The following is an 11847-nucleotide window of genomic DNA, read 5'->3' as shown; positions in this document are numbered from 1 at the left end:
AGATTAACGAGTAATCAGCAGGAAATACTGCAATATATATAAATGGTCATATTTAAGATTTCCTTATTTTATTTCTTTTGTAAACTTTAACTTGGTGTAACATCTCCAAGACCCTGTAGGGTATTTGATAAATGGCTCAAAGATGAACGGACAGATAGTTGATGTGATCGTCAGAATATAACCAAAAGAACACAAAAGCAGAGTTTTGTAATGAATAAAATGAGTAAAACACGGAAGCAGTCTCCACTGTTTTAATGCGAAAAACACATTCTGTCAATAAGTTATTCCAAGAAACATTTTGACTAATTACTGAATGAACACCAACATCTTTATTACCTAGAAATGGAAGTTAACCGAAAAAAGTTAAATCATGCTCTGAAATATATTCGTATTAAAGCTGACTCACTGGGCTCAGTTAGGGCCCGTGTAGAGATACTTTATATTAATAAATCATTCATAACCCAAAATTGCTATTAATGGCTTCATTTTGTGCTCAAAGACCTCTAATCAGTATATAGCTTCATGATGTCTAGATAGAAAGGGCTCTGAATTTCTGATGATTCTCGACTGTACCTTTTTTTAACAGTCTAAATCTTCACAATTCATGTGTTTATATTTAAGGTCTTCTGTAGTTTTTCAGTAGCTTCAGCCATCAGCTGACAAGCCGTCCTGTGCTTTGGCCAGTGTTTCACCTGGCATTCCCTGCAGGGAGGACAAAGGCATGGGCTCACACTCAGTTCCACACTGTGCACAATGCTGGTCAAACCTCAAGCATCTTACCAGTATGTGTGGTTGTTCAGTATCTCTTTGCTCATCTTTTCTGTATTAGTGCCCTCTGCTGCTCATAGCCAATGTACGACTCTGCTCAGTATGTGTAAGGACCTCACAAGCTGTACCAACCAGTTGAGTATAAAGAGTCACAATCACAGAGTTACACACCTGGTTGGTTGAAACAAAATTTTGGTCTGGAATTTTACTCTCTGGACCTGGACTACCCACCTCTCTTCTTAGTAAAATATACATAGAGTATATATCAGAACCATTATATAATATACTAAATAATATACATATACAGTCGTGGCCAAAAGTTTTGAGAATGACACAAATATTAATTTTCACAGTCTGTTGCCTCAGTTTTTATGATGGCAATTTGCATATACTCCAGAATATTATGAAGAGTGATCAGATGTATTGCAATTAATTGCAAAGTTCCTCTTTGCCATGAAAATGAACTGAATCCCAGAGAATCCATTTACACTACATTTCATCCCTGCCACAAAAGGACCTGCTGACATCACTTCAGTGATTCTCTCGTTAACACAGGTGAGAGTGTTGATGAGGACCAGGCTGGAGATGTCATTCTGTTGATTAAGTTAGAATAGCAGGTTGGATGCTTTAAAGGGAGGGTGGTGCTAGAAATCATTGTTCTTCCTCTGTTAACCATGGTTACCTGTAAGGAAACACGTGCTGCCATCATTTCTTTGTACAAAAGGGGCTTCACAGTCAAGGATGTTGCTGTTAGTAAGACTGCGCCTAAGTCAACCATTTATCGGATCATCAAGAACTTCAAGGAGAGAGATCCAATTGTTGCAAAGAACGTTTCAGAATGTCCAAGAAAGTATAGCAAGCGCCAGAATTGTCTCCTAAAGTTGATTCAGCTGTGGGATCGGGGAACCACCAGTGCAGAGCTTGGTCAGGAAATGGCAGCAAGCTGGTGTGAGTGCATCTGCACGCACAAACTTATGGAGGACGGCCTGGTGTCAAGAAGGGCAGCAAAGAAGCCACTTCTCTTCAAGAAAAACATCAGGGACAGACTGATATTCTGCAAAAGGTATAGGGATCAGTCCCATTTTATGCCAACAGTAAAGCATCCTGAGATCATTCATGTGTTGGGTTGCTTCTCAGCCAAGGGAGTGGGCTCACTCACAATTTTTCCTTGTGAGCCATGAATAACGAATGGTACCAAAACATCCTCTGAGAGCAACTTTTCCCAACCATCCAAGAACAGTTTGGTGATGAACAAGGCCTTTTCCAGCATAATGGAGCACCGTGCCATAAGGCAAAAGTGATAACTAAGTGGCTCAGGGAACAAAACATCAACATTTTGGGTCCATGGCCAGGAAACTCCCCAGACCTTAATCCCACTGAGAACTTGTGGTTAATCCTCAAGAGGCTGGTGGACAAACAAAAACCCACAAATTCTGTCAAACTCCAAGCATTGATTATGGAAGAATGGGCTTCCATCAGTCAGGATTTGGCCCAGAAGTTGATTGACAGCAGTCAGGGCGAATCGCAGAGGTCTTGGAAAAAAGGGTATATAAACTTAATGTGATTGTCAATAAATGTCTTTGACACTTATGAAATGTGTGTAATTATATATCAGTATCACAAAGAAACATCTGACAGAAAGATCTACAAACATTGAAGCAGCAAACTTTGTGAAAAACAATATTTGTGTCAGTCTCAAAACTTTTGGCCATGATTGTAGATGTGATTTTATAAGATGCCACTGCACATATTCCGTAATGTTTGAGGTCTCCGTAGTTTTTGTGGTCTGCCTGCTGCCCTTCGCCCCCAGCTACAGGAGCAGTTGTTGGACCTACAACAGCACTAGAGCTGCCCCCCCTCCCCCCCCCCAGTAATTACCTGCAGCAGTACCATTCGCTCTGACAGCGCGAGCAGCGCTTCACTGCCACTACCCCGCAGGACCTACACTTGGGCTTCTCCGGGATGAGGCTCTCAATCACACCCAGACTGTATGTCTCAGCAAGCCTGATCGGTAAAATATAAAGAGAAAAAGAGTGTATTATTTTTTCCATAAATGGGATTTTAAAATATTTGGTACTAAAATCAATAATTAACATTAATATAGACCATAGTGTTCAAAAACCTGCATACTTATTAAAATGCTTTTACAGAATACTATCTGTACATCTACAATCTTCATATGTGTGAGTGTGAAGTGTCTCTGCACTGTACTGTACTGCTACCATTTAGCTGAATTACTTCAACTGATTTCACTGTGTATTTATCATATTAGTATGTACACTCTTGAAAAAAATGCACAACCAAACTACACAACATTAAGCTCTGGCCCCTTTTTGCCCAGGAGTGTTTGTTATGGCTGTCTGTACATACTGTACAGGCTACTTTTATCCTACCTGTGTGCCTCATTAACGGAGTTGGAGTCTTTTCCTTACTGCAGTTTCAGTGTCAGTCTCACCTGTGTGCCTGCCGTCTGAGATCATCCTCAGAGGGGTCAAAAGCTTGTTTCACCTGAAACTTTGCAATGGCCTTCCACTTGCATGCGTTCTCATTCATGATGTCGCTCCACATTTCTGGAATCTGAAAGTCAAAACATTAAAGAAATTTCAACGCTGAAACATCAAAACCGATGAATTACATTTATGAGGGTTCAATGACAATTTTATGATTTTTTGCCAGCTTACCTGCTCCAGAATGAGGCCCTTTTTGGGGGGGGCAGGATCCATCACTTCGAGGTGACTGAGGAATCGCTGGAGTTCACTCAGATTGGGCAGCTGGTCGATTAAGACCTCTGTCAGGAAACCTCTCAGCTGCAACATCCAAATCAATTTAGAATAAAAATCTGGGACCAACTCTCAAAATTATGCATAAACCACAGAAAGATACACTCAGTTGGATGGTTTAAAGAACCAAAGATTGATGGCTTAACTCAGGGGTGGCCAATCTTATTCGCAAAGAGCCGATGTGTATGCAGGTTTTTGGGATAACCTGTAGGTCAGCTGGTCAAACCCAGGTGTGAGGACTCTTCAGCCAATCAGTCCTCTAATTAGTAATCTAATTAGGGATTTGCAGAGAAAACCCGCACACACACCGGCCCTTTGCGGATAAGATTGGCCACCCCTGGCTTAACTGGTCTGACCAGTAATTAAATTACTAAAACACACATGTATTATATCACATTTTCTGCAATACAGCAGAATGCATTACTGTAAGACAAAGAAAAAAACATACAAAAGCACTGCTATTAATCACAAGGACATCTGGATCCCATATTATAATTCAACAATCACTTGGAATATATATCAATTCTAATAAAGCCACCTTATTCACATAGACTATTTCTAAAACCGCTTTCAGGTTTTAATTCCTACTGAATTGTATATATAATCTACCTTAAATCTATCTTTCTTGCAGAACAGAGTTGCAGTGAGCCTGAGACAGATCCCAGATATTGACGGTTTGAGTCTCTGCGATAGCTCGATCTGTATTGAATGTGGATGTTCTCCCCATGTCAGGTGGGGTTTCTTCTAGGTACTCTAGTCCCCACCCCCCACCCAGGGGCGCTGCTAAGGATTTTGGGCCCCATGAAAAGAATCTTGACAGGGCCCCCAACACAGTTTATTGGGGGCTTCTCTGGGCCCCCTCTCAGTCATGGGCCCCGAGAATCGTCATCGTTTACCCCCCCTTTACAGCGCCCCTGCCCCCACCCCACAGTCAGAAAACATACAGAGGCTAATTGGAGTTACCAAATTGCCCATCGGTGTGCATGTGTGGGTGAATGGTGTGTGACTGAGTGGTGTGTGAGTGAATGGTGTGTGAGTGAATGGTGTGTGATTGAATGGTGTGTGATTGAATGGTGTGTGACTGAATGTTGTGTGACTGAATGGTGTGTGAGTGAATGGTGTGTGACTGAGTGGTGTGTGAGTGAATGGTGTGTGACTGAGTGGTATGTGAGTGAATTGTGAGTGAGTGAATTGTGTATGAGTGAACGATGTGTGAGTGAATGGTGTGTGAGTGAATGGCGTGTGAGTGAATGGAGTGTGAGTGAATGGAGTGTGAGTGAATGGAGTGTGACTGAGTGGTGTGTGAGTGAATGGTGTGTGACTGAGTGGTGTGTGAGTGAATGGAGTGTGAGTGAATGGTGTGTGAGTGAATGTTGTGTGACTGAATGGTATGTGAGTGAATGGAGTATGAGTGTGCCTTGAGATGGGTTTGCACCCCATCCTGGATTGCTTCTTGTATTTCACCCATAGCTTCCAGAATAGGCTCCGGGCCCCTGGAACCCTGAATATGGGAAGCAGTTACAGAATATGGATGGATGGACATTCACACACTATTCAGGGGCACCAATTTACCAAACTGCAAGTTTTCTTTGGACTGTATGATAAATGCAGAGTATCCAGAATAAACCCACGTGAATTTCATATGAACTGAGCATCTGTACCCGTAACAGCTGGCTCTTGTTGAAGCTGTTGAAGTCATATTTCCTCTGGCATTCTGGCCTCAGCAGCAGATTGTACAATGCAATCCATGCCTGAGCATCCAGCTTGGTCATCGTTAGCTGGTCCTCTTTGGGAACCGGACACCATCTCCCATCAATATACTTTTCCATTTGACCTGCTAAGTTTAGAATTATTGCAACTTGAGAGAAATTACTTTTTCAGTGCAACAGTTTCCATAAATTTTGAGGAAGCATACTGACAGCAATGTAAAGTGAGGTTAGAATGTGACAATGAGTGTGGGTTGTTCACACTGAATCAACACGGTAGGAAATACAGGAACTGTGTAAAAATACCCTGTCAGAGTGATTTGAAGTGTAACTACAGAGCATGCGAACCTTTGTTGATCCGGCTCCAGGGGCAGCACGCTACAAGCTGGACCAGAACGCAGGGCAGGTTGTGTGTGCTCAAAAGCCTCTGCAGAGCGCTAAGGTTCACACTGCAGAAGGCAGGGATCAGGAGAGTAAACATCATTATCATCAGTGTTACCACAGTGCAGTCTCTGACATCTCAGATCATGCTTCCAAAAGCAGAAAAGCCAGATCAATTCTATACCACATTTTTGTCGATATGGTAAGCCAGGCAGCAAAAGGAACCTACACTGGCTTTGAAGTCTTTGGTTGGATAAAGTGCAATATAAAGTAAGGTTGTTAAAAGCAGCATCTTTGATAAGAACTACCTGTCGACATGATCAGTAATGTATCGAAGGACAGACAGTGCCTTCAGGGAAATCTCAAACTCCATTGCCACATTCTGATTCTGCAGATCCTAGAAAAACAAATAAGCATCAGAATAGATCATATCAATACAAACAAAATGGCTAAGCAAATTATGCCCGCCTTACTTATTATTATAGCCATAGATGTTATTAGCCTCCATACTGCCAGGTGTCCTTAAAGACACAGCTAAAACAGGCGACACTCCTATCTTCCTTAGGTTCACACCTGCACAGACGAGTGGCATGCATCCCCTGTATAAGTGACTCTATCTGGGACTGTGCCTCCATCACTGGCGTTCCTTCCAGCCAGGAGAGTCAGTTTACGGTGGCAGTAGTCAATCAGGTCCAGTATTGAGTCCCCTGCAGCTTCACATGGTTCCTGGGTTGCATGAGGAAGATAACACAGTCACTGGAGGGTTTGTACACATTCCTCACTGTATTCAAGGAACCAAATATCACAAAAAAATGTTACAGCAGAATATACAAGAAATCAATGCACTCTTTTTCTGAATGAAACTGAAAGCTGCGAATACAAACCTTGTGAAACATGACTGTTTCCAGCAAGTTGATGATAGAAGCTTCATGGTGAATCTGGTAGCATAATACACTGTGGGTTACTGTCTTATGTCAAATGGTATATTCTTATATACACATATAAACTGTGACGAAAGATAAAATATTAATAGTCTAATGTAAACCAATAATCGAAAACTGACTCACCACTATGTACAAAGGAAAAGTGCTCTTCGGGTTGAAGTCTTGAAGCTGACATAATATAGGAAAAACTTTTTGCTTCCAAATCTCCATCGAGATCATTCCATGGATCAACGTGGGAATCTACGGGAAAATACCGTACTGTAAAACAGCGACAAATGACCCGTGTTCACGTGTACGTAGCCATTAGTGCATTTCTCCAAAATTTACCAAGGGAATAATTCATTAGCAATGATTACAGATTGGACAAAGTATTCTATGTGAGTAGGTCATGGCTACGTAAATGGCGCGTTTCACCTTTCCAAACGATACGAGTTGATCTTTCACAAACTCGTCCTGCATGGCCGTGGCGTTCAGGATCGCCTGCATGTTGAGTTTCTCGATGTATTCATGCTGCATAAACCACCTGTCGTTGCATATATCAGATGTTTCACAATACTCGAAAACCTGCCCGAAGTTTATAATAACGCACACATCTTTTTATATTATTGCGCACCATCTACTTTTAATATGCCTTAAAATATCTAATTCTTATGTAGTGTATATAATCATTTATACAATAAATATTTATGACTATTGGTCGTACTAGCTACCAGGTACACTTACCGTGTACTACCTATTTCTTTGAGCGAATACGTTTCCAAACTTTGTATATAACCTTCGGCTTCTCCAGGGAAAAGTACAGAAGCTGAGGAATCCATCATTATGAGCAGGATTTCAGCAGCGGCAAGGAATACCTATACTTGGAGAGCAATCACCATGGTTACAGACAACAAACGCATGCGCAAACGCGTCGGCTCCGATACCGCCCTGCAGCAAACAGCTACATGTGTAACTGTAAATGCCCGTCAAATTCTGAAAGCCTCAATACCATCATAATACTCATTAAGGTGGCTTCTAAAACATTAGTATGATCTCACATAACCAGCGGTGTCAGTTAGAATCCAGCCCTAGCGTTAAGTGTGGAGTTTGCATGTTTATCCCGTGTTTGCATGGGTTTCCTCCTATTTAGGTGATCCCCTGCCTCATGCCGTGTTTCTGCAATATGCTTTTGGCTCACTGAGACCCGACACTGGATAAGCAGTTATGCAAGGTGGACAGCAAATAGATTTATTTAGTTTTAATTATTTCCATATATTACAAAACATAAAATTATAGGCAAATAAACATTTTTTCACTATAGCCACAGCCAGACATCAATAATTAACAATCCCTCAATTCCAGTTCGGCATTACTGAAGTCATTTCCAGCAGACAATGATATTGGGGTCATTCTCCAGTCGTTCATCCAGTTCTCTGTAGCTCATTCCTGTGGAGGTACCAACACAGCAGTTAAGTAGATTCCCACTTCAAAAAAAATAAAATAAAAAATACACGTCAAATGAAACACTTTCCATGCCAAAACTTTGCAGAGAGCTTTGTGTCAATTACAAAGTAAGTATTTCTTATAGCCAAACACACTTGATCTCATAACAGCCACCTGTTTTGCAGCAGATCTCATCATAACTGTGGCAACCAGTATAGAGGCGGGGAGGTCGACTTCGCTCATCGCGAACCACTTTGACTGGGTACTTCTGCAGCCTACGAATCAGACCCTTCATCAGTCCGAACTGGATCAGCTTCCTATGGAAAGAATTCCATTTTATGCAATTCACACCAATCGACAGAAATTACATTATATTACATTTGATGCGGGTACACTTAACATTATTTGTTGGCCAGATGTCCCTGTTTTGCATCATTTTGTGTCGTCTTTAGTTAAACTATGGTGTGGTCACTTGATTAATGATACAACATCTAAGAGTTCATAATACTTCTAGAATACACACAGATAAAGGGGAAGACATTTAAGGCTGCTATATAACGGCAGCACAAACAGACAGACCTCTCATCCACTCTCTGGAGCTGCTGTGAATACCGGGAGCAGAGGTCGCGCACTGTGGTGCCTGGGCTTAACCCACAGTACAACTGGAACACATCCCTGAGACTGGCCCGCTTCTGCCCTGAAAAGCACACCCAGCAACTAAAGCATTTGCGTTACCCTGAAAGACGATCAAAGACATATCACTCAAATTTACCCCCCAAGTTACCAGGTTTGGTGACGTAGGCGAGACACTTCTCCTGAATGGATTTGTCATCTATGACATTGTGCACTTTGGGAGTGGTGCAGTACACATTGGAATACTGCAAAGAAAACATTATGAAGGACAGAGCCACATTACAAATGCAGAGCATGCAAATGCAAAAGACCCTTCTTACCTGAAATATTGAAACCAACGTTACAACCCCATAATATCTGTTAAAAGAAACATTCTCCATGAATTCAAAAAGGTAATCAGAACCTAATGATTAAACTACATATTTTTTTCAAACTAAATGAATAAAACGTACAGTAGATTTTGCACAGCAATCCGAACAAGGTTCAATTCCACATCAGCTTCTGCAGAAATCTTTTGGATGTGTCTGAAACCATCGATATATGGTAATATCTGCAATTTGAAAATGAAAAATGGTTAAAAAACACTACAGATAACACCATTAATGATTCTGCTAGTCGGTGAAAACGGCACCTTCTTCACAGTGGTGGATTTCAGTGGGGTGGTAAGGGTGGAACCAGAGGTAATTTTGGGGTGGCACATAAATCTTAATATGCATACAAGGCATCTAGAAGATAAGGGAATATTTAAGGGGCCTAAACGCTATAACTCTACACTGTTTATAATTCAGGCATTGGTTACTATTAAATTACCAAACACACATTTAATATATCAATTTCTTGAAGTTAAGGTAACAAGCTTACACCAAGTAGAACATTCCCAAACTTCTGCATTGCTCCTGTTCTGAGAGCACATGCATAGCTCATCACCACAAACAGTTCATTCTTCATCAACATATCATCAGGGACACAGAGAAACATTTACGTAATAAAAGGAGTTTATTTTAGTCAAAGTCTGATTTAAGCAAAATGCACACATGATGGGGGTGGCTAAGTTTCAGGCTAGGCTGGCCACAGCCACCCTTTGCCACCCCCCAGATCTGCGTATGCTTTTTCATGAACAAGATTTTTCTGAGTGGTACACTGTTACACTAGTGAATAAAATACCTGCTGTGTGGTCAGATCCCACTGTGACTTAATAAACTGGTCCTTGCACTCAGTGAAGACGGGCACATCATACTCTTGCACTATCAGAGGATCCTTTCGTAGCTCTATGAGTTTCAGGTGAATGGTGTTGGACTCGTCTACAACAGGATCACAAATAAAAATTAGAATAAATGAATGAACAGTGAAACAGTGGTATTTTTGTTCTCTGTTCACATCACATAAAAAGACTAATGAACCAATTAACATGAACCGACTAACACTACTGGATAATGTACTCTCTCACACACAGGCATGCAGACACACCTATTGGTAAGGTACAAGCTCCTTTGGCATTGAGTTCCTCCAGCAGGGTCGACATAATGGGTACAAGTTTCTGTTTGCTCTCCTCATTGGAGATGAAACCACTTTCCAGCTGCATGAAAATGGGATTCAAAGCGTCACTGAGCAAATGCAGTTTCCCAACCAAACGCTTGAAATTCGTCTTATTATTTTTTTTTATATTTTCAACCACAGAACAAAAAATGTGGGTTTTTTTGGACATACTGATATGCTTAACGAATAACTTTTCACAATGGATCAGAATGCCAAAACATTACACTGCACATCTCCCTCATAAGACAGGCCTTACAGCAAACATACATGACCAGACATGAACAAGAAATCCAATCAGGTGCTTTGACCCAAATCTCCACTATACTGGCTCTACTACATTGATTATTCATTCTATTCTTGACTTGACCAAGTGAAGGTCCATTAAACTGTGCTGTTTAAGCTATATAAAATATAACTGAAGCCTGATATACCTCTAGTGTAGTGAGATATCCAGACAGCTTTTTCACAATTGGTTCCAAGGCACAGGTTTTTGCCTGAGCATCACACACAAAGCCCAAATTGAAGAGCAGCGCATTGCGACGGTACTTCTTATGCTCGATGCACACAGGGCAGCCAATCAGCTTCTTTTCCATTGCCGTGCTGTCAGATAAGGATGAAAATCAAGCTTGATTTCGTGAAAAACACACAAGTTTACCTGCATGTTACGTGACTGTATTATAAGCACTACATAATGAAAATTAATGAAATGTCATAAAATATGCAGAAATGTACTGTACTCACACTGTAATGAGCTTGTTTTGTAGGTCAGGCTTTGTAATGATGTAAACTTGCACAGTGTCAAATAGTTCTCTTGAAATATATTCTTCAGGAACCTACACAAAATAAGCCATTAATAAACAAAGTATTTCATAGCCATTCCTATTTCAAAATTAAGTTGGTTCAACCCAGTTTACAGAAATATACTAACAAAATTAGTTATGCAAACAGCTGTCTAGCTTCCTGTATATATCGCATAAGGTTTACCTGGTAGGTAATCTTTGGCCCCAAAGTAGGGTGAAACTCACTGAAAAATATGCACTCTATTCGACAATTATTCTCCATAATTCTCCTGTAATATAACCTATCGGCACAACACTAACTTTAAAAAAATCTGAATTATTCAGTTTTTTAAGATTTAGAACTTTGTATCGAAGCAAGCGTAAGCATTCAAAAATAATCATACGTGTAAACACCAAATCCGACCTTAAAATAAAAACGACTGGCTATTTATTTGCTGTGGCTGTGTGTATAGAGCATGACAGCGGTAGTCAAATTCATCCGTTATGTTCAGTTTAAAGATTAATCCCTCTAATGCGTTAAAGATTAAAAACCCTCGTGTAGTATCATCTCAACATAAGCACTTCAAACCATAAAATAATACGAAATAGTTCCAAATAACAAATCTGAACCAAACACCATACTGAAAACCTCTCTATTTAGATTATTAAAAGGGAGGACGTCAAAATATCTGGATCCGTCGCTGAAGAACGTGACAGTAAGCAAGACATTAAGACACATTCGGTTGTACAACTCCAGGAAGATAAACAATAAGCGTACGATAAACAATAACATATAAAATCACAAACGTCTGCACGCAATCACACACAGACTGCCCGAAATGTCATTGCGAATTCAATTTGCCCCGGAAGTGTTTGTTAACTTTTCTTGGCGTTTGAT

At 40.7% G+C, this 11847-nt stretch overlaps 2 protein-coding genes across 3 annotated transcripts; both read right to left on the bottom strand.

The window, feature by feature from the left end:
• Positions 1-237: 237 nt before the first annotated feature.
• zmynd10 (zinc finger, MYND-type containing 10) lies at positions 238-7458 on the bottom strand. Of its 2 annotated transcripts, none has more exons than XM_049017375.1 (12): positions 7303-7458; positions 6994-7102; positions 6703-6819; positions 6520-6573; positions 6209-6361; positions 5944-6032; positions 5603-5703; positions 5210-5382; positions 3450-3575; positions 3224-3345; positions 2647-2772; positions 238-702 (listed from the first exon to the last, which is right to left on the bottom strand). In XM_049017375.1, the coding sequence occupies exons 1-12, from the start codon at positions 7398-7400 to the stop codon at positions 603-605; spliced, it is 1368 nt and encodes a 455-aa protein (XP_048873332.1). In that variant the 5' UTR covers positions 7401-7458; the 3' UTR covers positions 238-602. The 2 variants fall into 2 exon arrangements, with proteins under 2 accessions (XP_048873332.1, XP_048873331.1); XM_049017374.1 differs by having other exon boundaries at positions 5210-5385; positions 7303-7457.
• A 322-nt stretch (positions 7459-7780) lies between these two features.
• nprl2 (NPR2 like, GATOR1 complex subunit) lies at positions 7781-11828 on the bottom strand. The gene is made up of 11 exons (XM_049017376.1): positions 11155-11828; positions 10912-11003; positions 10602-10770; positions 10102-10210; positions 9799-9935; positions 9087-9184; positions 8955-8991; positions 8786-8879; positions 8581-8698; positions 8176-8318; positions 7781-8004 (listed from the first exon to the last, which is right to left on the bottom strand). The coding sequence occupies exons 1-11, from the start codon at positions 11230-11232 to the stop codon at positions 7937-7939; spliced, it is 1143 nt and encodes a 380-aa protein (XP_048873333.1). The 5' UTR covers positions 11233-11828; the 3' UTR covers positions 7781-7936.
• Between the last annotated feature and the right edge of the window lie 19 nt (positions 11829-11847).

Source organism: Brienomyrus brachyistius, chromosome 6, assembly GCF_023856365.1.
Source record: "Brienomyrus brachyistius isolate T26 chromosome 6, BBRACH_0.4, whole genome shotgun sequence".
In the NCBI taxonomy this organism is placed as follows: Eukaryota; Metazoa; Chordata; class Actinopteri; order Osteoglossiformes; family Mormyridae; genus Brienomyrus; species Brienomyrus brachyistius.
This window is presented reverse-complemented; position numbering and strand designations above follow the sequence as displayed.